This window comes from Protobothrops mucrosquamatus, unplaced genomic scaffold, assembly GCF_001527695.2.
Source record: "Protobothrops mucrosquamatus isolate PMUCROS unplaced genomic scaffold, P.Mucros_1.0 scaffold436, whole genome shotgun sequence".
NCBI lineage: Eukaryota > Metazoa > Chordata > Lepidosauria > Squamata > Viperidae > Protobothrops > Protobothrops mucrosquamatus.
Genome location: NW_015386760.1, coordinates 708,688 through 733,574, shown reverse-complemented (window position 1 = coordinate 733,574; position 24,887 = coordinate 708,688). Strand labels below are relative to the sequence as shown.

The following is a 24,887-nucleotide window of genomic DNA, read 5'->3' as shown; positions in this document are numbered from 1 at the left end:
CGAGGCGTAGCTGGCAAGCGGCAGAGACGGAGCAGGCCGACCACCAGCTGGCCCAGCCCAAGGGAGGTAAGGCACCCGCCGGAAAAGGGGAAAAAAATGGCGGACAAAAAAAATGGCGGACAGCCTTGCTTGGCGACCCCCATGAAATGGTCGATCGACCCCAAATGGGGTCCCGACCCACAGGTTGAGAACCACTGTTATAACAGATCCATTGAAATCAAATGAACTCAGGTGGCCAATGAGTAATTTAAGTCCCATTTATTTCTATGAATCTATTTTTCATGCTGCTTTATGTGAATCCAGAGTACTGTCTTTTAGACCTTCCTACCTTATAAGTAAATATATTTAAAATTATTTTTGGCTTATCGTTTCAAAACCAACATGTCTGTCCTGTCCCATTTCAGGAAGTGCACAAGTAGCACAGACCAAAAATTTACCAAACGCTCCCAAAGCTTTGATTGTGGAGCCATCCAGAGAGTTAGCAGAGCAAACTCTGAACAATGTGAAACAATTCAAAAAATACGTTGAAAATCCTAAATTAAGGTAAGGTCAAATGACTGAATTGAGAAGGGAGAATGAATGAATGGAGAGTTGCATTCTTCCATATAAATTCATTGTATTTTTCTTTTGTTCTGGAGAGAATGACTGAATAGCACAATATGTTATCTGCTGCTCTGCCTCTTCTAGGGAACTCCTGATTATTGGTGGTGTTGCTGCAAGAGAGCAGCTCTCCGTATTGGAGCAAGGGGTAAGTGAAGATGGTACTTTGTTCATCTTGTGTAATTTTCTTTTTAAGTATACAGGTTTATTTATTTATTCATGTCAGATGAAAAGCTTTTTTTTCTTTTAAATTATAATGATGACTCTAACCAAAAAAAGGCAAATACTGTACAGTCCCTCCCCCTACCCCAGTAACACTGGGATGGGTGAAGCCTACAATATGAATTTATAATAATTTAAACACTGAGGTAGAATTCTTGTTCCCCTTCAATAATTTACATGCGCATGGATGCAAATCACAATCAAGAAAAAAATATTGTAAAGCAGTATGTACAGTCAATGCTCTTTCTGTATTGCTTTTACTTACCCAGTTTTAAGCATCTCTTAAAATTTTTTTTTTTTTAAAGAGAGCTTCTTTAAAGAAAGGCATAACAATGATGTTGCTGCTTCCATTTTATTTTACAGGTGGACATAGTTGTTGGAACTCCAGGAAGACTGGACGATCTTGTTTCGACTGGAAAATTGGCTTTATCTCAAATTAGGTTCCTAGTGCTTGATGAGGCGGTGAGTATCAAGCATTTTTTAAAGCAGTCTATTAACACAAACGTGCACATTAGTGCTTTGGTGGTCATTCCCTTGATTCTGTAGCATGCGTGATCCATTGACAAAGACATACATTGCATGGCCAGACAATTTGCTTTGATCTGAAGCTAAAAGAGGCACGCAAGAGCTGCTCAAATCCTGGCTAGGTTTTGCAGTTGGAAGTGATCAGCATATGCCTTTTCAGAAAGGTGTCTCAGAAGAGTGGCTATTTTTATAAATCACTGAAGGCAATGGACGTACATAATACCTTTTTTCTTTCTATGTTCCCCACAGTCAGTGCTTTTTTTGTAAAAAAAAAACAAAAAAGGTGCCAGAACTCACACACGCCATACACAACCCGCCTTGCCTACCCTACAAGGTTCCATCCCAAAAAGGTGCCGGAACTCTGTTCTGGGCGTTCTATGACAAAAAAAGCCCTGCCCACAGTAACAACCCTGTGAAGTGGGTTGGGTTGAGAGAGGGTGACTGATCCAAATTAACCCAGCCGGCTTTCATGTCTAAGAAGGGACTAGAACTCACAATCTCCTGGTGCCTTTAACCACTAGATCAAACTGGCTCTCTTATTACTTATTACATATAAAGAATGGTTGCTGGAATTGGGTATGTTTAGTTTAATGAAGAGAAGGACTAGGGGTGACATGATAGCAGTGTTCCAATATCTCAGGTTGCCACAAAGGGGGGCAGGTGTCAATCTATTCTCCAAAGCACCAGAAGGCAGGACAAGAGACAAAAAGGATGGAAATTAAACCAGAAGAGAAGCAACCTAGAACTAAGGAGAAATTTCCTGACAATTAGAACAATTAATCAGTGGAACAACCTGCCTCCAGAAGCTGTGAATACTCCAGCACTGGAAGTTTTTAAGAGACTGGACAACCATTTGTTTGAAATGGTGTAGGGTTTCCTGCCTGAGCAGGGGGTTGGACTAGAAGACCTCCAAGGTCCCTTCCAACTCTTGTTGTTGTTGTTGTTGGACTAGAAGACCTCCAAGGTCCCTTCCAACTCTTGTTGTTGTTGTTGTTGTTGTTATTATTATTATTATGTTTTTCTGTATTTCCCAAATTCATCCTGAATGTATTTATTTTATTTAAAAAATTATATGGCTGCCCAAGTCACATAGATGACTCTGTGTGTCTTACCACATTAAAAATCACAACATAAAAACCTATTTTTAAAAAAGCCCACCTGACCCCATGACAGCAGTAACCCAATCAAATTAACCACTTGATCTGCTTCATCTCTCTTTGGGGTCCCCAGGCCTTCTGACATGACATGAATGTGGGATAAACAAGACAAATTATAACTATTCACACAATGGCTGCCATCTGTCCTCTCCTCATTTTTATCTGTCTTATTTCTTCACGGCATGTCCTAGTTTGTTAACTGGATTTGATGGAATCATCTGACTAATAGTCACGCAGGCAATCTAATGAAACTCTTAACATTTCTGTTCCCCACATAGGATGGCCTCCTTAGTCAAGGTTATTCAGATTTCATCAACCGCATTCATTCTCAGATTCCTCAGATAACTTCTGATGGAAAGAGGCTGCAGGTATGAAGTTTGCTTACTATTTCTGTGTCAACATTTTCCAAAATTTACTAATACTATAATCTAGCAAATGTTGATCTGTTACCTGTTTCTATTTAGGGGAAAGTAAATTTTATACAGTGAGCTTTGGCAAATCATAGGCATATACACTTTATTCTGTATCATTTGGCTGGGATAGTTGCATTATAAAACAATCTGAAAAAATAACAAAATCCTCTGCCTGTTATATCGCCCGAAGCAGTGTTTCCAACTACTTCTATCAGTTTTTATTTTTGTTTGTTTTTTTACAAGTGAAAATGGCACTAGGGAGAATTGGCCATGCTAGTCAAATAAAGAGGCTGGCTGCTCTTTTGTTTTTGTTTTACGTGTACACGTCTACACCACAGAAGACTTCAAACTATATGTGTGACAAATTGTACATATTCAGTAAGCATAGTTTTCTACTTAACCATATTTTTATAGGCATTTTGGTAGAGCAAAAGATAGGGCTCAGGGCTCTAGAGCAGGGGTCTTCAAACTTGGCCCTTTTATGACTTGTGGACTTCAACTCCCAGAATTCCTCAGCCAGCGTGTCTGGCTGAGGAATTCTGGGAGTTGAAGTCCACAAGTCATAAAAGGGCCAAGTTTGAAGACCCCTGCTCTAGAGCGATACTGTTGCAATTAAAGAGAGCAGTCATAATAAGAGGGAGGAAAGGCTGATGGGACAGATATTTCTGTTACTTTCAGAACCCTGCCAGTTTCCCAAAACAAAAGGGCAGAGGGCAGCTCCGCCATTTTCCTTCTCCTTCATAGATCTGGACAAAGGCCCTGGCCCTGGAGATTTTTGAAAGAAAATAAATGAGGGTTGAATCTGGTAAAGCCACAGTTCCCTCAGACGCGCGCCTTCGTGGGATTTTATGCAGAAAAAATTCTAGTAGAAATTTAATTAGAGGTTCAGATCAAACATTCCCCTCTCCCCTTCTGCTAGAAAAACAGTGCCATCTCCCCATCTTGATTTCTTATAAATAACTGCCCAAGAGGCTTAGGGTTGTTCAGCAAGTTGTACCACATCACAGATTTTAATACTGGGATGTGGCTATGCTTTCATTCATCATTGCCAGTTATAAAAGGCTCAATAATTGATAGGAAGTATAACAACGTGCACCCTATACAGACACCCTCATTCTAAAATTTCAGCCTTAACCTGAAACAATTTGTGTTTTAAGGTCATTGTGTGTTCTGCAACTCTGCATTCATTTGATGTAAAGAAGTTATCTGAGAAGATTATGCACTTCCCCACTTGGGTAGATTTGAAAGGCGAGGATTCTGTCCCAGAAAGCGTGCACCATGTTGTGGTTCCTGTGAACCCCAAAACTGACAAACAATGGGAGAGGCTTGGTAAAAATCACATCAGAGTAAGTGTAAATCAAAGTGTTTGGTTTTCAGTTTGCTGAAAATTAAAGGCAAGCAGACAGGCCTAAGTCAAAGTGGAATGTTGTAAAGTTAGGGGGACACTTGCTTTCAAATCTCAAATGGGGTGGCGGTTTTAAAGACTGGCCTAACTTACCATAGTTGGCTAAAAAGTGAAAGCAGGGCAGTCTATGTGATAATGTATAAAAAGAGGTACAATATACTACAGGCTCACTTGATCTAATTCAGGAAAACTAGGCAGAAGCTTATCTACACTTAGATGATTGCAGGGCTGAACTGAGAATGAAGCCAAACAATGTTATTTGAATGTGTATTTAAATAAAGAATTGGATGGGAGAAATAAACATTCTGTTGCACTCTAGGAGGTGTAGGTTGGCATATTTATCCAAAGATATTAGTGGAAATAACTAACTCATCAACGTTAATTTTATTTTTTAGATCTGGATTTTTTTTTAAGGCTTTAACACTTTTTTTTTTGCTTGACAGGAAATTATTCATTAGACTGAAAGCCTTAGGATAATTTTATATCCGTTTGTTGCAGTTGTATGCTGCATTTTCCCCAGAACTCTGCCCAGTAAAAATATTTGTTACATTTTAAGACAGCGTCATGATTTGAGAGATCTTGTGGGTCATCTTTGCTAGGACCTCCCTTTGGGCCACAGTTTTAACAATCACCATTTAACTTTGCAGACGGATGAGGTGCACGCAAAGGATAATACAAGACCTGGTACAAATTCTTCAGGTAACGACTGCTTTGATCAAGCTGCTATGTATTAGTCATAGATATAATGATGAAAAGGTCTGTATGGACCAATTTATTATATTTTGCTTTAAAATTCCGACCCATGTTTTTTTCCTTGATCAGAAGAGGTTAAAGAAAAAATAGTTAAAACTTATCAATATTACAGGTACTCCTCGACTTTCAACAGTTCATTTAGTGACTGTTCAAAGGTACAACGGAACTGAAAAAAAATGACTTATGGCCATTTTTCACACTTACAACCTTGCAAGATCTCCATGGTCAAGCAATCAAACTGTTTGGCAACTGACTCATATTTATGACATTTCCGTGTCCCCGGGTCATGTGATCACCTTCTTGCGGCCTTCTGGCAAGCAAGTCAATGGGGAAGCCAGATTCACTTAACAACCGGGTTACTAACTTAACAGCTGCAGTGATTCACTTAACAACTGTGGCAAGAAAAGTGGTAAAATGGGGCAAAATTCACTTAACAACTGTCTCGCTTAGAAACATAAATTTTGGGCTCAGTTGTGGTCCAGGACTACCTGTATTCCCAAACAATTGCGATAATACTGGATTAATGTATTTTCAGAATAAGTGGCTGGGTTTTCCGTGCGTAATGTATCTGAACTGTTGTGTAAGAATAATGTACTTTTTTTTTTAATCAGAAATGTGGTCAGAGGCAATTAAGATTTTAAAAGGAGAATATGCTGTTCGTGCCATCAAGGAACACAAGATGGATCAAGCAATAGTCTTCTGCAGAACAAAGATAGATTGTGACAATATGGAGCAATACTTTATACAGCAAGGAGGAGGTAGTATTTCTGTGTCTCTTAATGCTTCGCTCCTTTCTTTTATGAATTTATTTTTTCCATGGTTTTTTTTGTGTGTGTGTGCAAAGGATAACTTTTTACAAAAGATAGTTTCCTGCTGGTAGGATTGTTCTTTTTTTCACTACTTTAAAGAGTGGAATTGGCATCACATATAGGCAGTTCTGCTACAAAAGAAATGTTTCCTGTCAGCAGTTCAGGGATCCTCTTTTGATTTTTTATTTTTTTTTAGTTCTCTTGTCTATCCCACAAGTGAAACAATCTCCTCTTTTAACTTGTGCGGCAGTAAAGGAAATATCGGGGGTTAGAAAAATGTCTTCAAGGCCAGTAACATGGGCATGCAACCTTGCTGGCTGTGGTGAAAGCAGAAACTGGGCATGTTCAAAGTAATTGTGTGTGCGCGCATGTGTGCATCGCACATATCCACATTTCTCATATATCCTATCACAGTGATGGCGAACCTTTTAGAGACCGAGTGCCCAAACTGCAACCCAAAACCCACTTATGCATTGTCGGGTGCCGGGTGGGTGTGGCCCATTGGGTGGGTGTGGCCCATTGGGTGGGCATGGCTGCAGTGGTAACAGCAGACTGAGTGGGACTAAAAAGTTCAATCAATCAATTCCAACTTTGCAAGATCTTTTTTTTCCCGTAAGAAGTTGAAATTGATTGATTGAACTTTTTTTTTTGTATACGGCGGCGGAGGCCTAAAGCGAAAAGGTTTTATAAAACCCAGCTGAAGGCCTAGGACTGGGGTGATCGCGCGCATGCCCACAGAGAGGGCTCTGAGTGCTGCCTCTGGAACCCGTGCCATAGGTTCGCCACCATTGTCCTATCAGTTACTTAAATTTTGGTTTTCTCTTCCCCAATTCAAACATTCCACTCTCCCCCTATTTTTCCTAGTATGAAACCAAATTTAAATTTAGTGATTGTAACTGCAAAAAATGTGTTGATGGACTTTGACACATTTTCTCTCTTCAAATGAGAAGTTGAGCAAGGAACTAAAAGAGTAAAGAGAGCTACATCATCCACTGGTGTGCACAGGATCCACATCTGCAGGGACTTCCAATGTATTATACGCACAGAGATACACACACACACACACACGTACACCCACTGATTGTGACAATATAGAAGTATAATATATGGTGTTTCTAATATATTCTGATTGTTTTAAAGGTCCAGATAAGAAGGGACATCAGTTCTCATGTGTGTGCCTGCATGGAGACAGAAAGCCTCATGAGAGAAAGCAGAATTTGGAGCGCTTTAAGGTAATTATGGCTTTAATAACTCAAAGGCCTTCATATTGAGAGCTGAAAATTGGACATTTTATTTCAATTTAATTGATGAATCGTTAATAATTGCATAACTTAAAACAGCAATAGCAATAGCACTTAAACTTATATACCGCTTCACAGTGCTTTTACCGCTTTAAACCGCCCTCTCTAAGCAGTTTACAGGGTCAGCCTATTGCCCCCAACAATCTGGGTCCTCATTTTACCGACCTCAGCAGAATGGAAGGTTGAGTCCACCTTGAGCCTGTCAGGATCGAACTGCTGGCAGACGGCAGTCAGCAGAAGTAGCCTGCAGTCCTGCATTCTATCAACTGTGCCACCACGGCTCAGTTGTTGTTGTTGTTAGTTGCGAAGTCGTGTCCGACCCATCGCGACCCCATGGACAACGTTCCTCCAGGCCTTCCTGTCCGCTACCATCTTCTGGAGTCCATTTAGGCTCAGTATTGTGCCATATTCTCCTTGTCTGTTCAAGAGTCAGGGAGATGTCCCCAGACAGTCCTCCACAAATGATGAGGCACTTATTTTCTAAGCCCACTCGGAGAATGACCAGGAATCCCAACAATGGATGAAGAGGCAGGATAGCCCTTTTCATCAATTCACCATTCCTCATGCAAGCTCAGGAGTACAGTATGCGAGCCCATGTTATTCTGGATGCTCCAGAACAACAATGGAGAGGGGAGATGTTGCAGAGGGGATAAGCTTCTTGCCATTCCTACCCCGCTCATTCTTGCATCATTCCTAAAATATAATACACATCTGCATCCAGCCCAAGATCTTTTTCTTTTGCATGAAATAACCAAGCTCTGGGCTAAATCCATAGACTCATCTGGACTGAAACCACGACTCTTCATAGTCAGTATATTAAGAGAAGGGCATAACTTACCTACAGGAAGCCAGATCCTACTGAATTCTATACAACAAGCCTATAAAACAGAAGAGTATCTAACAAAAAGGGATTAAGGTGCTGGTCTAGAAATCAGGAGAGCTTCTAGTCCCACTTTAGCCACGAAAGCCACTGGGGTGATATTGAGTCAGTCACTGTTTCTCACCCCACCCCACCCCACAGGGTTGTTTTGTGAGGCAAATAGTAGAAGAAAGGAGTATTAGGTATGTTCATCACTCTTGAGTTATTTATCAAAATAATAAGGGATAAAAATCAAATAAATAAATAAAAAATTCTGCAGCTGATCTGAGCTTGTATCCAGCAGCACCTTCAGTCCTGCAGCGCTCTGTTATTCCGATAGCCGGTTGTTCAGTGGTAGCCACTGCAGAAGAATGAGGATGATTTAGTCAATAGAAGCATTTAGATCAGAGATCCCCAACCTTTTGGGCACCAGGGACCGGTTCTGTAGAGAAAGGTTTTTCCACGGACCGGAGAGTGCGTGGTTTTGTGTGCTGCCGGCATCCCACGGATGGGGCTTTGCTTGTTTGTGCAGACCAGTTGCTGGCATGCAGCAGCCTAGTACCGGTCCACAGACAGAGGGTTGGGGACCCCTGATTTAGATTGTAAGAATCCCAAGAAGTCTGGGAGAGTGAAGCATATAGGAGTAGGAGGAATTAGTAAAAGAATAGTCTTTGCCATTGGCAATTCTGTTTGGTCAAAGGCATTTTATGGCAAGGTAGCTTTGGATTCAAGGCTTTATAGCTTTATTGAGTTATAGTTGATATATTGTATTTAAATTAGAATGATCATATAAAAATGAAATTACATCTAAATTTGCTCTTCTTTTCTGTTTAGAAAGCAGAGGTCAGATGTTTGATCTGCACAGATGTAGCAGCTAGAGGAATCGATATCACTGGTGTGCCATACGGTAAGAATTGTCAATACTTTACCAACATCAAGAAAGTCTACTCTTAGTTGAAGGCATGACATTGTTGAATTGGCAGTTACAATAGAAATACTGCTGCTGGGTGCAATATTCAATTTGTGCAGCTTGTAAGTTGATACAAGTTTGTGTTTAATGTAAACCCCTAAATTCAGTTAATGCAAGGCTAGCAAGTCTGCATTTGAGAATGTGTGCAGATGTGATTGGGGTTTTAGACGCTACTAATCTTTGTGTGCAAAATGGAGAAAAGGAAGACTGGCAGAGGAAAACAGCACAAGATTAAAAAAGAAGAGGCTTGTTATTATATTAAAGGAAAATTTTGATGTAATTGAATGGCATGAACATGGTTGTAGCAATATTAAAATAGGATGTTATCTATGATATATATTTTTTGTTTTATTTTGCTCTTTCTAACTACTTTGTGACTTTGTTAACCCATAAATTTAACTAATAAATACATTCTTTTAATCCTTTACTGAAATACTTCATTAATATACATATACAACTTTATGATTAATATTTTCCATTACCTATTTCTGTCAGAGTGAAACCAATTACCATAATTTTCTACAGAAATATCACGTTGAAGAGTTCAAATTCAAATAATGTGACCATTTTGGGGGGGAATTTATTAACAACACTAATTGAGACATGCCTATAAATACCCTTTCCTTTTTTAACAGTTATCAATGTCACACTTCCGGATGAAAAACAGAATTACGTTCATCGGATTGGCAGAGTGGGACGAGCTGAGCGGTATGTTGGGAAACGTTATTATTCATCTTGTATCATTTTTGAGATGATTAAATGAAGACTCTTGTTTGTTTGTTTCTTTGTTTTAGCATGGGCCTAGCAATTTCCCTGGTGGCAGCAGAGAAAGAAAAAGTAAGTTCTGCTTCCTTAAAACATGAAGATACACAGCAGATTAAGATTTCCTTTATACTGCGTATTTGTGACTGCTTCTATGCATATAACCATTAAGAATTTGAACTTAATTCAGTGTTATGACAATTAGCTTTCTGTAAATCCAAAATGCCATTCTGGCTATTTTAATTCCCCCCCCCCCAAAAAAAAATAATATTTTTTTTTTAACTATATTCCAGTGTTTAGTGTTTTTTCTTCTTGTAACCTTCAGGCTTCTCTTCTAGGTTTGGTATCACTCATGCCCCAGTCGTGGGAAGAGCTGTTACAATACTAGACTGAAGGATGAAGGTGGTTGCACTATTTGGTACAATGAGATGCAGGTAATCTTTTTCCTGATTCCATTAAAAGCTTTCCTACGTAACTTTGCATTTCAAGAGCAGGCATGGTCCTTTTAGCTGCAGTTTTTCAAAATGTATCTAAAATAGTCGAGCCCCAATCACTGATCCACTGGAAAGTTCTAATTAAAATCAGTGTTCCGACAAGGCTAGCCACATTTTTCATAGCTAAACTCTTTTTGCAATGTCTTGGAAAATAGAGCAGGGGTAGGCAACCTTGGCTCTTTCATGACTCGTGGATTTCAACTCCCAGAATTCCTGAGCCAGCCATGCTGAGGGGAAAGGGAGAGTTTCCAAGCTGAGCCAGGGCTGGCTCAGGAATTCTGGGAGTTGAAGTCCACGAGTCATAAAAGAGCCAAGGTTGCCTACCCCTGACCTAGAGCTTCAGATGCACAGTAGAATTCCCAAGGGTGGGTAAGTAGGCAGAGATGTGAAAGTGAAGTTGTAATTCACATTAAGATTACCCATATTACTCATTACAGGCTAGGCCTTTCCTTTAAAGCACACTGTGTTTTCTACAATGTAGGAATGCACTTTACATTTAATATTTTTTAATTCTAACATTTTAGGTCATTTAATTGTAATCTTTGATAACCTTAATTAAAAAGATTGCTTATGTATACAAAAACCTTCTCAGTAGTGAAGTTGTGCGGACTGGAGATGATGACTATGGGAAGAGCACAACAGATAGTCCTCAACTTACAACAGTTCATTTAGTGGCTGTTCAAAGTTACAACAGCCCTGAAAAAAGTGACTTATGACCTCTTTTAACACCTACGACCATTACAGCATCCCCTTTGGTCATATGATCAAAATTCGGATACTTGGCAGCTGGTTCATATTTATGACAGTTGCGGTGTCCTGGGATCATATGAACTGTGTTATTAACAACTGCAAAGATTCACTTAACAATTGTGACTAGAAAGACTCAGCTCACTAGCAACGTAAATTTTGTGGCTCAATTGTGGTCATAAGCCAAGGACTTACCTGTACATCTGGGGTAAACATAGTTTCTGTGTTAACATAGCAAGGCCCTCTTTGCAAGGGTGAATAGACTAATGTGTTGCTTTATGGATTTAAGGAAGAGGAATTGATGCATTAACCATTTCAGGAGATCTTTGAAATATGGATATTCAATCACTGTATCTATTTTTGGTGGAAGTTTACGGTAGAAAGCAGCAGTGTTTTTTGGAAAATCTTTAAGTTTGTTGGCTCAAAAATATAACTTTTGAGCCAGCAGCATTTTCATGACTATGCTAAGGTAGGCTAAGTGGTGTTTACCAGTAACAAACCCTAACCTAAAACCAGGAGAAAAAGTTTTGACATTTGATTTCACTTGGATATAGAACACATACTAATATAATAATCTACCATTTTCTCATATACAATGGTCTCATTACCTATTTTACAGATGGGTTACTTTTCCCTTATAGACAATTATGATAGTCTAGCCTTTATTCCTTAAGCCCGTGGTGGCGAACCTATGGCACACGTGCCAGAGGCAGCACTCAGAGCCCTCTCTGTGGGCACGTGCGCCCTTGCCCCAGTCCTAGGCCTTCAGCTGGGTTTTATAAAACCTTTTTGCTTTAGGCCTCCGCCGCCATGTGCAAAAAAAAAAAGGTTCAATCAATCAATTTCAACTTCTTGCGGGGGAAAAAAATCCATAAAGTTGGAATTGATTGATTAAACTTTTTAGTCCCATCCAGTCTGCCGTTACCACCGCAGCCACACCCACCCAATGGGCCATGCCCACCCGGCACCCGATGATACATAAGTGGGTTTTGGGTTGCAGCTTGGGCACTTGGTCTCTAAAAGTTCCCCATCACTGCCTTAAGCTAATCAAGCAAGTTTTCAAGATATAACTCTAAAGAGAAATATGACATTGAGACATAAATGTGTTTATATATTGCTAGGTTGTATCGGTATGTGTAGACCACAGCCATAAATCTGAAGATGCTAGATGATTTCAACTGATAATTCCCAGATAGTTGTTTAACCCTTAAGTTAATAAAATTAGACAACATACCTTTAAACAATTTGTTAGCTTTATGCTTCTGGTATGGTTTCAAATATACATACTGTACCTAGTTCTTGCACTAAACTTTTGTTAGTATAATCAGTTAAGCAGACATCACCTACTCCGATTTATTTATTTTATTTATTAAATTTATTGGCCATCCATATTACCACAGGGTAACTAGATGACATTTGATCTGAATGCCCTAAAAATGGTTGAAGAGGGTTGAGAAATTTGGGGAATCAGGTTTGGAGGGCTTTGGAGAGACAAATCGTTTCCACATTTCTGCAGAAAATGATTTCTAAGCAGAAAAATCTTCCCTTCACAGAAATACATTATTGAACTCTATCCCTTTATCATTAATTGCCTGTAATACTAAAATAGATTTTGGTTTCTTGAGATTGTAACAAGTCTCACAAAACAAAATGACAATTGATATAATTCATTTTAATTTCAGGTTAAAATTACTTATTATTTTGCAAATTCAGTATTAAAATTCTGCTATCCTTCACTAGATGAATGCAACACAAGACAATTTGTTTATGCTTAAGTACCATTTCTTATTTTTAGTGACTCCTAGAAGATTGGGAACACACTTAAGTTCTAAATCTTATTGATTCAAAAGTTTATGTTTTTAATTTGTCTGAGAAGATTGTGTTTTCCTGAAATAAAATGCTGTGCAGATAGATACATATATTATACATACATACATAGATACATAGATACATACATAGATAGATAGATAGATAGATAGATAGATAGATAGATAGATAGATAGATAGATAGATAGATAGATAGATAGATAGATAGATAGATACACACACATACACATACACATACATATACATATACATATACGATCTAACCGTCATCCAGGTCATCATTGTCCCAAAGGTGCTTTTTCAGAAGGCAACTGGACTTTGTCTTTGTCTTTCCTTGAAGACATCAGAACTGAAGAAGCTTCTTGGATGAGAAGTGAAACATTGTCAAGGAAAAGTTGCCTTTTGAAAAAGCATCTTAGGGATAATCTAACCATAAGATCTGCTTCTTCCTCATACTGTTTGCTCCTAAGGCATTACTGCCGTCTCTCAAGTTTATTCATTAATTAATCTCAGTAATTGCTGGGATCAGTTTAATTTGTTTGTTTATTATTATTATTATTATTATTATTTATCAAATTTATACCCCGCCCTTCTCCTAACGGACTCAGGGCGGCTTACAGCCAGTTAAAACAGATAACTAATACAATAATACTAATTTTAAAATATGATTAAAATGAAATATTCATTATTGGCCGTTTGATGCTGATGCTTAGTGAGATGTGTAAACTTCAGCAGTGTGAGTTATTCAACTAACCACAGCTAAAAGCAAAGTGTATTATTTAAATCCATCCATTGTATTGTCTGTCATGGAGAATTGGAGATCATTTTATTCAGCCTGGATTTCTTTCATTTTATGGCATTCAGCTTTTAGGTGAAATAGAAGAGCATCTGAACTGCACCATTACTCAGGTTGAGCCAGATATTAAAGTCCCAGTAGATGATTTTGATGGCAAGGTCACCTATGGGAAAAGGAGAGCTGCTGGTGGTAAGTGGACAACCTTTAAAAATCCGCCTGCATTTTGGAATGGAGAATTGATTTTTCTGGTGAATTATAATTTTATTATATCTGATAATTGTATCTAATCTAAGTGACTTAACATGGCAAAATACTTTTCAGGAATTTCAATGTTGCTGTTGTCCAATTTCAGTTCCCTGAAATCCCCCCCCCCCCCCCAAAAAAAAATTAATGAATTAGGATTCCTTTCAAAACCAGTTTAGGGTTCTTTTGTTGGCTTCTTTTCATATAAGGAAATTCCTCCATGTAAAATACTTCAAGACGCTTGAAAAATGAAGTTTCTTGCCTATTGCTTATTTTAACTCCCCACTTAATGTGTAGAAGTGTAATTATCAAACAGATCTTCTATTTTTTATAACCCATTCCTCAGCTATTTTCTCTCTGACTTGGCATTCAGTGTGCATTTTCCATCTAAGAATTATATGTTAATATAAACACCTATTTTGGTTAAATGTTTTTTAAATAATAAATTAATATGGAAACAGAATAGAAATGTATAAGTATTCCTTAAAATATTATCATTTTGACTGTTAGACTCATGTTAATTATATATAGATATTATAATAGCTATTATATCATCTAGTATGTCATTTCTTATATGAAGTATTTTTTAATTAAAATACTTGTAATTAAATTCTGTCTCCCTAGGACCAGGACACTGGAATTCTTTCCACAAACTGAAAAATAAAGGGGGCAGCCTATTTTGCAAACACAAAGGGAGATTTACTTTTTATACTAATATTTTAAAAGAATCTGTTTAGTTGTGGATATAGTTTAATTATAGTCCAAATGAAAGCATATTCAGAATGGAATTTATTTCAGAATTTCAATTTGATACAGCGTGGGTATTTGCTATTTCAAAAGATTAGTATACATAAATCTAAGATAACTCTTTAGATCAAAGACACATTTTTTAGTCCAGAAAAATAAATACCACTTTATGTTCTTGCTTGCTTGTTCTCAAACACCCCCTTCCTGATCACATAGGTATAGCAATGAAATCTGAGGCAAGGTCAAAATTTGGTATCCTTTTATGCATACAGTAATTGGATTAATTGGGGCAATTTCTTTAGTGAGCTTATTAGAGGCTTAATACATCTCTTTTTTTTTAACCACTTCTTTAAAATGGACAATTATGCTGTAATACAGTGTTTCTCAACCTTGACAATTTTAAGGCATGTGGACTTCAACTCCCAGAATTCCACAGCCAGCATTGCTGGCTGTGGAATTCTGGGAGTTGAAGTCCACATGCCTTAAAATTGTCAAGGTTGAAAAACACTGCTGTAATAATTCAATGATTTGCTGCCGAATTTAAGAATATTATTTTGGGCAAGGCTTAAAAATAGACCGGGATCCACACGCAGACCAGAAGAGGCTTACTTCATCTTTGACTAGTAATGTTTGACTTGTAATTTTTTTATTAGACATTACATATAGAAGAATAATCAATATTTTTGATTGATTGTACCTACATAGAGAAAAAGGGTAACATATTTTGGATCTTTGCAGGTGGAACATACAAAGGCCATGTGGACATTCTGGCACCTACAGTGCAAGAGTTGGCTGCCCTTGAAAAGGAAGCCCAGACATCTTTCCTGCATCTTGGTTATCTTCCTAATCAGCTGTTTAGAACATTTTGAGCCTTGCCTTAGGTGTTCGGCCTGTATGAGGATGCTATGACTATACTGACTTTATGTCAGTCTTTCATGTTTACCAACCTTGGAAACCTTGACGAATTAGCTACTAGTATTGATCCAATAAAAGTGAGCTGCTCATAATCACATTTGTGTTTTATATCTTCTTTTCCTTGGATGTGTTAGAAGGATATCTGGTCTAGTGATTCTTACTTAACACAATGTTTAAAGCTTCAGAATTTGTTTTAGTCGTCATCAAATTTGGGCTTTGATGGATAGGGGGGAAAAATTAAACATTAGCACAGTGTTTCAGAGAGTTTTTAAAATGAGCTTGTTTCTAAAGTTCAGGGAGATTCAAATTCTACACAAAGCAACTCACATTATAAATACTAAATGTGTGTAGAAAAAAATTAAGGCACCTGTATTGAAAAAGCAAGCAATGTTAATAGCTAATGTTGAGTTTGCAATCAAATTAATCAAGAAGATTAATAGCATTTCAATCTGTGGATACTTTTTTAACATGCTAATCTGACATGAGACCCCAAATGGGATAATTCCAACATACTTTTGCTTTTACTCTGTAAGCGAAATTGAAGAACGGTATAAAATAGCAAGAAATAAATTATGTGACAACTGATTATATTGGCCTAAATTCTCAATCATCCATTCTCCAATAGAGAAAAAGTAGAAGACAACTCCTTACTCATTTCAAGCTTACAGATAAACTTTAAAATTCATAATTTTGCTGTCCGCCTGGCTCAGTTTTTCTACAGTTTATGAAAAATAAAGCAATTTGATAGTGAGATGGGCAGCATATAAATTAAATAAACTCACACAGCTAACAAGTGCACTGTATCATCATGGTCATATTTATAATGAAGGCTCTGCATTGGTTACCAATTGTTTTCTGATTCACTTCAAAGTGCTTGAGTTTAACTTTTAAAGCCCTAATCAGTTTATAGCCTGGTTGTCCATGAACAGTACTGGTTGACTTCCTGCAAAAGAGGTTGCTCGGGAGATGCTTTCAGACAGTGGAAAAAAGAACCCTGTGGACCTTCTCTTGATCCTATTCTTCCTGCTTTTTGGAAAGAGCACCAACATTAGCTTTTCAATTATAATTTTTAATTATTTAATATTGTAAATATTATATTTACATTTTAACCCTGAAAAGAATTTTGGGGAAAGCAGTAGAAGTTGAAAGAGGAAAGAGAACAAAAGAAAAGAATGATCATTGTGTTAAACTTGGTAAATATGTGCACATGTATTAACTTCAGAAAATAAAATTAGTGATGACTGATATTAACCACAGACAGCCACAGCTATGCGGAATAAAAACAAAAGGAAAACTGTTCAAGATTCAAATGGCTCTCTTTTGAAGAAAATATTTTATCAAAATATATGTCATCTGATGTTTTTGAGCTGGTTCCTTGGACAGAACCTAAAAGAAGTTACACACAATCTGGTGCGGTTCCATTTTTTGCCATCCTGCAATCTATCGGTTGCCTCTTGGTGGCGGTAGTTTCATTTTCTTTTGCCCCCTAAGAGTTCGTTCTCTAGCTGGGAGAGATTACTTATATCTGGTAGCAGTTTCTCATTTGGTGTGGTGCTTTTCCATGTATATCAAAATTGTAGCTCCAAGCTATTTTTTTAATTAAAAAGGTTCCTGTATGTATGAAGCAAAAATTTGCAATGTTAACAATAAAATTTGGATTTAATAACTGACATGTTGAATCATGTTGTCGTTGCCTGCAATTTAATCTTGTAAACTAGTATAGCTACCTACCACAATCTTTGTAATCATTTTTTTTCTTTTGAGAGCTTTATTTGGGATATGTTTTCTCAACATTTACGTAGTTACATAGTTTCAGTAACATACGTGTCTTGGCTGATAGCTGCACTCAGTATCAAAAGTTTCCACTGTTATTGCTGTTTTGCAACTGCCTTTAAAATACGGCATCATAATTAATCCATCCAAATTTATAGATTGTGAGATAAAGTAACAGATTGGCCATAAGGATTCTTTATGATGAAGAACGATAATAACAAATTATTTGTAAGCAATAGAGAGTGACTTATAAGGGATGTATTTTTTTTTAATGAAGGAGAAGAAAGCACAAAATGGATTTAATCAGAATAGAGGTAGAAGGGACCTTGGAAATCTTCTAGTCCAACCCCCTGCTCAAGCAGGAGACCCTATACCAGGGGTAGGCAACCTTGGCTCTTTTATGACTCGTAGACTTCAACTCCCAGAATTCCTGAGCCAGCATGGCTCAGCTTGGAAACCTCTCCCTTTCCCCTCAGCATGGCTGGCTCAGGAATTCTGGGAGTTGAAGTCCACGAGTCATAAAAGAGCCAAGGTTGCCTACCCCTGCCCTATACCATTTGAGACAGGTGGCTGTCCAATCTTTTCTTTAAAATCTCCAGTGATGAAGCACCCACAACTTCTGGAGGCAAACTGTTCCACTAGTTAATTGTCTTCACTGTTAGAAAGTTTCTCCTTAATTCCAGGTTGCTTCTCTCCTTGATTAGTTTCCATCCATTGTTTCTTGTCTTGCCTTCTGGTGCTTTGGAAAATAAATTGACCCCCTCGTCTTTGTGATGGCCCCTCAAATATTGGAACACTGCTATCTTGTCACTCCCACTCCTTTTCTCCAGACTAGCCATACCCAATTCCTGCAACTGTTCTTCATATGTTTTTGTCTGCAGGCCTTTAATCATCTTAGTTGCTCTTCTTTGCACTTTTTCCAAAGTCTCAACTTCTTTTTTGTAATATGGTGACCAAAACTGGATGCAGTATTCCAGGTGTGGTCTTATTAGGGTTTTATAAAGTGGTACTAATACTTCAGGTGATCTTGATTCTATGCCTCTGTTTATACAACCAAGGATTGCATTTGGCTGTTTTGGCTGCCACCGCATACTGCTACCTCATATTTAAGTGATCATCCATTAGGACTCCAAGGTCCCTCTCCCATTTACTGTTTTTGAGCCAGGTTTCTCCTAATCTTTATTCCTACCTTTGGTTTTTTGCTGCCTAAGTGTAAAACTTTGCTTTTCTCCATATTAAAATGCATTTTGTTGGATAGGGCCCATTGTTCAAATTTGTCAAGATCTTTTTTGGATCCTGAGCTTGTCTTCTGGGATATTAGCTATTCCTGCCAGCTTAGTGTCATCAGCAAATTTGGTGAGTTCCCCTTCAATTCCCTTATCTAAGTCGTTTATGAAGATATTGAAGAGTACTGGGCCTAAGATGGAACCTTATGGTACCACTGCTTGCTTCCCTCCATCTAGATGTAGTACCATTGAGTACTGTTTGTCAGCCAGTTACAAATCCCTCTGGTGGTGATGCTATCTATCTCCCAGATTAAACTTGCACATTATGTCCACAAAGTGGAGTATGGTGAAATTAGTTGGAAAAGAAAGAAGAAAACAGACTGTGAAGAATTTATCTGTTTAGATTTCTAGCATTTTATATTGGCATGGCATGGAAGAGGACCTGCTTTGCCTACTGCTTCACCTCTATCATAGAAGGAGAAGATGTATATATTGGTGTATTGTCAGGATCATACACTGCACTAGACCATGGCTTATTCTACAAGACTGAGTTGGCTAAATTACCAAGCAAGGTACATCAACTAGAGTATAGGTAGTCCTTGACCATTACAACGACACTGAAAAAAGTGACTTATGGCCATTTTTCACAAAACCTTTGTAGCATCCTCATGATAATCCAAATTCAGATGCTTGGCAACTGGTTCATACTTATGACCGTTGCTGTGTCCCAAGGTCATGTGATCACCTTTTGCAATCTTTTGAAAAGCAAAATCAATGGGGAAGTCAATGGAACCGGAGTGTCTGGGTATGCTTAGGAGGGCACTTATATTTCGAGTGTACCTAATGTAGGTTTCCTGGCAAAGTACATGGGGAAATCCCATTGGAGGAAAATTCCACTTAGGGTTAGGGTTAGCTCACCATGAATTCGGACAGCAAAATGGATATCGCAACAAACTTGGAGTGTTTGGGTATGGTGAGAAGGGAACTGGTTTTTCTAGCCTGCCCTATCTATGTTTCCTGGTAAAATACATGGGAAAATCCCATTGGAGGAAAATTCCAGTTAGGGTTAGGGTAAGCTCACCATTAATTTGGAGAGCAAAATGGACATCACCAACAAAGTTGGTGTGCTTGGGTACGGTTAGGAGGGCACTGACCTATCTATGTCTCCTGGTAAAGTATGTTACTAACTTATCAACTGCAGTGATCCGTTTAAGAACTGTGGTAAGAAAGGTTGTAAAATGGGACAAAACTCACCTAACAATTGTCTCACTTAACTACCGAAATTTTGGGCTCAATTGTGATCATAAATTGAGGACTACCTGTAGCCAGGTTCATTCAGTATTTTGTGCTAAGTCACTAATTTAAAAAAAAACCCCGACAATAAGGCTTAATTCATAATACAGCCCTGGGTGGAAGTTTTACATAAGAAAAATAAGTCCCTTTGCCAGTCAGATTTTATAATTGCTTCTAATTATATTTTCATCTCAGTGAAGCTGAAAATGCCACTGGACCAAATCGAGGTGTCATGAGATATATCATAAGATATGAGTGAATGGCAAAAGAATATTCATGCTTTGATATAAGCAAATTCATAACCATAATTGGTCCATAATAAAGAATCCCTGTATGTTTCCAGATCTCCCATTTAACAAGTCTTTCATCAATGGTAAGATGTGATTTGCTCCCTAAAGTAGCATGAAATGAATGGATTGAATTGGAATTTTTCAGAAATATTATGCCACAATTCCCTACTTCATTTAATTGTGGCAAGAATTATATTTAGTGTATTATATTATGAACTCAAAAACAGTCCAATGAATTGAAAGCACTATGTTGAATATAGCAAGAAAGAGCCTTGCAACCATCATAAATATGAATCAGATACCAAGCATGTGAATTTTGATCACATGACCCTGGGGATGATGTAATGGTCGTAAGTGTGAAAAATAGTCGTAAGTCACTTTTTTCAGTGCCATTGTAATTTGAAACGGTCACTAAATGGACTGTTGTACGTTGAGGACTTCCTGTATTTAAAAGTTAATTCAATAAATAGAGAAAAACAAATTACTCAGTGATGCATAAACATTGCCTATTGATATACATTCTGATGTAGACCAGTTAAAACTGACCCACAACTCACCCAAGCACTTTGATCAAATGCCTCGAGTCCAGAGGATAAGGTTCAGTAATAAACAATAAAATATATTCTGACATTGTCTAACAGCATAGGCTAAGGGCTCTAAATAAAAAAAACAAAGAAGAAAGTGAGCTTCCTTGCATGGTACTTTTATAGAGTGGGAAAGGTGAAGGAAAAAACACCGATCCTTAGTTTAGATTTAGAGGCCGCATAAATGAATCTAGACCCATTTTATAAATCTTCTGGGAAATCAGAATTTAGATAAAGTCGTGTACATAGCCTAGAGATTTTATGAGAAGCTTTTTCCACATCCAGTGATAGAATTATGTCTTGGTTTTTTTTCTCTTTATTCAAACAATAAAATCCACTATCAAACAAACATTACTTAATCCAGCTCTAGTTTTTAATAATCCTGCTGTGTTCATTCTTGACCATGGACAAAATCACTTCTTGAAGCCTTGTCAGTAAAAGCAGTGGCTAAGATTTTAATACCTACAACAATCAAAATGTATATAAAATTGACTTTCTTCTGTTTGCCTTTTGCTCTTTAATTAAACAAAGACCTACAGAAGAGAAGAAGAAAGAGAGTTTAATTCGGAAATCCTCACAGTACGAATTGACTGACATTTGCAGTGAAGGGTTTTGTGGCAGACCAGTAGAAGAGCAAAGATTGGTTTTGGCAGTGAACTAACTTCTCTGTGATTCTATAAGGAAGGGAAAAATGGTAGAGGTTGAAAAGAAATAACTGGGAGGTTTTAAAGAAGAGACTGGACAGCCATCTGACTGACATGGTATAGGGCAGGGGTAGGCAACCTTGGCTCTTTTATGACTCATGGACTTCAACTCCCAGAATTCCTGAGCCAGCATAGCTGGCTCAGGAATTCTGGGAGTTGAAGTCCACAAGTCATGAAGGGGCCAAAGTTTTCCCATGCTGGCTCAGGAATTCTGGGAGTTGAAGTCCACAAGTCATGAAGGGGCTAAAGTTTTCCCCATGCTGGCTCAGGAATTCTGGGAGTTGAAGTCCACGAGTCATAAAAGAGCCAAGGTTGCCTACCCCTGGTATAGGGTCTCCTGCTTGAGCAGGGGGTTGGACTAGAAGATCTCCAAGGTCCCTTCCAGCTCTATTCTGAATTGGGGGGAAAATGATTCTCTGTGCTCTGTCCCTATGAAGACGTCATAAAGATTCCTTTCCCCCCCCCACCCACATTTTGGGTGGTCCAGATCTCACCCAATGAGAGAGAAAAAACGGCCTGTCAATTGCAAGGTTCTTTGCAAAACACATTGGGAGACAGAAGAGGAAAAGGTTGAAGGCATTTCAGCAAATGTGAAAGGAAGGAAGATAATGGGGAAATTTGCTTTCCTTTTCTTGGTATAGGAAGGTTCCTAGCATTTCAGAGGGGCAAGAGTCTCCAGTTACATTCCTCTTGACCATACATCATAAGTGGAAATCCTAGGAATCTATCTCTGTCACTTCTCAGGGCTGCTAAAGCTCTGTGTGCGTCCATGTGGGTGAGTGATTCTGAAATAAAATTTCATGGGTCTCTATGCTTGTCAAACCGGTTTACCATCTTTGTTCCCTTTTGCAGGAAGCAAATGTAAATTCATCTGGGTGTAATATATCTGGGTTCCTGTCTTAAAAATTATTTCTCCCATTCTTATCCACACTGTAACTTATGAGTTCTGTTAAACATTCTGGTCAGAATAATTGTTTGTCCCATGCAAAGGACAATTGCCATGAGGATGATCAATGGAACAAAGGAGTGTTCAGAGTTGGTTTCCTCTAAACTTTGATTGGACAAACGTAAGACAAAAGTACAAGAACGAACATAATAAAAACTTCACCAGTCCACAGGAGCGGAATGATGGTCATGATGAACAACCCAGTTGAGTAGTGAGACAACTACCACTAGCTTTCTCTCTGAGTGGGAAACAAAGGCTGCCTTTATGAACGGGAAAAGGATACAGATGGTGCTTGCTACTCGGTTGTTCAACCGTAGGGAGGGGGTTGATTTTCATGTACTCCAGGAGTAAGAGTTCAGTCATCTCCCCTGTTTCAAGTATGGTTTGTTTTAAGCTATGCAAGGGGGGGGGGAAAGTGCCTATACATGAATGTTTGCTTCTGGCAATACCGCACATGACTTCAATGTTCTCATGTTCATGGAATCTTGCATGCAAATAGAGATGCCTGCTGAACTTCAAAGTATAATTTTAGTTCAGGCCACTTCACTATATGCATTTTGTTCTGTCAAGAGCAAAGGCATAACTTTGCTCACATGCCTACAACTCAGTTGTCAAAAGACACTGCTGTTCATAACTGCTTGTTAAGTCTACGGGGGATATACTGTAGTTTGGGTTGACAATGGAAGTTTACATAATTCTCTGCAGAAATCCTGTTGGAGCTGAGGGCTCTCGCCTACTTTTAATTTGAAAAATGGTAAAAGGCAGATTATGGTGTTTAGTGGACCTTTTCGGCTGAGGAAATGGGTTAGATCTATGTTTTTTATGTGTAATATGAAGGGAGGAGAAGCCTCTGGTTGTGTATAGGTGTTTGACAGAAATACCAACTCTTGAATAATACCATGGAAACTCTCATTGTGCAATTAATATCAATTCTGTCGGCAGGGCAAACAACATTTTTGCCAGCCTCCCAGGAAGTTTTCATAATTAAATGAAAACTCTAATTCAATAGATTTTTGGGCTCCATGAATGGTGAAGATCGTTTTGCCATTACCTTTTTATATTCTTTTTCCTCAAAAATTTAAGAGGTGCTTTATGCAGCTAGGGGGAGAGGTAATTTTATTTAGTTATTTATTTATATCCTGCCTTTATTATTTTTATAAACAACTCAAGATGGCGAACATACTAATCCTTCTTATTTTTACAAGAACAATTGGCTGAGAAAGAGTGACTGGCTCAAAGCCATACCTAAGGTGGGACTAGAACTCATAGTCTCCTGGTTTCTAGGACACCCCTCCCTCTCTCTCTTTCCATAAAGTGAATGACTCCTCTCTCTCTCTCTCTCTCTCTCTCTCTCTCTCTCTCTCTCTCTCTCTCTCTNTGTGTGTGTGTGTGTGTGTGTGTGTCTCTCCCTCTCTCCCAATGTTTCATGTTACAAAGTGAGTGACTTGCTAAAGAAGATGTTTCAGAATCTACCTCTGCCTTGTGCTCAATGTAACTGGACAAGTTACTTGTTCTTTATTATGACCAGTATTTTCTCCTGTAACTGAATATTTAATAACTGTTTGCATGATAGTAGGCTTTCTATTCCTACGACCATGATATTTAAAAAAAAACAACCAACCACAGATATGCTTGCTGTTTTTCCCTTCAAATTACAGTAGGAATCTTTATTTTAGAGTTTCTTGATTCTCATATTCTCTAAATAAAGGAAATAGAATTAAAGATTTTGGCCTCAAATCAGGTGAAGGTAAGTTTCAATTATTAGGGTGGATTATATTTAGCTTTGAAGCATCTTTTTCATTCAGTTAATATTTTACCTTTCCTCCAGGACTTGAAGATATCTCACAACAATGTTTTGTGATAGTTTTAGTAAATCTCCATAGCTGAGGCTGGATCTGAACCCAACATAAACATTATACTACAGTGCTGCTTCCAAACAATAAAGTAAACTTTATTAAATTATTGATTTCCATTGAATGAGTGGCATGGTGATCTAGTGGTGGAGACGCTTGGCTCCCACTCAGAAGGTTGAGAGTTCAAATCCTAGGTAACAGCAAACGTTTCTCTCCTAGAGTGCAAAGAAAAAATATCTGCTGTGAACTCCATGTAGGTGTCAGGAAGGGCATCCGGCCAGTAAATGCTCAGCTCCATTCAGCCTCTCCGACTCTACCCTGAATTAAGGGACTACAGGGTCGTAAAAATGGAGTTTTATTGTCTTCCATGGAACAGAACTAACATTCCATGCACTGCTACTGTATATGAATTTGTAAGTCTATAAGAAAAGACCAAATTATTTAAAAGATAATAATAATAATATTTCTGGATCGGGACGCCCTACACACAGTCACTCAAGCCCTCGTTGTTTCCCGCCTGGACTATTGCAATGCTCTCTACATGGGGCTCCCCTTGAGGTGCACCCGGAGGCTCCAGCTAGTTCAGAATGCGGCTGCGCGGGGGATTTTGGGGGCCTCTAGATGCTCCCATGTAACACCTCTCCTGCGCGAGCTGCACTGGCTGCCGGTGGCC

At 38.3% G+C, this 24,887-nt stretch overlaps 1 protein-coding gene across 1 annotated transcript in view; it reads left to right on the top strand.

The window, feature by feature from the left end:
- DDX1 (DEAD-box helicase 1) overlaps window positions 1–15,640 on the top strand; it is a 24,089-nt gene extending 8,449 nt beyond the window's left edge. Inside the window, exons 13-26 of the mRNA XM_015816357.1 lie at window positions 405–543; window positions 688–748; window positions 1,186–1,284; window positions 2,783–2,872; window positions 4,075–4,263; window positions 4,970–5,021; window positions 5,687–5,833; window positions 7,025–7,116; window positions 8,879–8,951; window positions 9,650–9,722; window positions 9,809–9,851; window positions 10,115–10,210; window positions 13,709–13,829; window positions 15,369–15,640. Of these exons, the coding sequence (XP_015671843.1) occupies window positions 405–543; window positions 688–748; window positions 1,186–1,284; window positions 2,783–2,872; window positions 4,075–4,263; window positions 4,970–5,021; window positions 5,687–5,833; window positions 7,025–7,116; window positions 8,879–8,951; window positions 9,650–9,722; window positions 9,809–9,851; window positions 10,115–10,210; window positions 13,709–13,829; window positions 15,369–15,499 (1,406 nt within the window). The 3' untranslated portion in view covers window positions 15,500–15,640. The remainder of the gene's footprint in view (window positions 1–404; window positions 544–687; window positions 749–1,185; window positions 1,285–2,782; window positions 2,873–4,074; window positions 4,264–4,969; window positions 5,022–5,686; window positions 5,834–7,024; window positions 7,117–8,878; window positions 8,952–9,649; window positions 9,723–9,808; window positions 9,852–10,114; window positions 10,211–13,708; window positions 13,830–15,368) is intronic.
- Window positions 15,641–24,887: the final 9,247 nt, after the last annotated feature.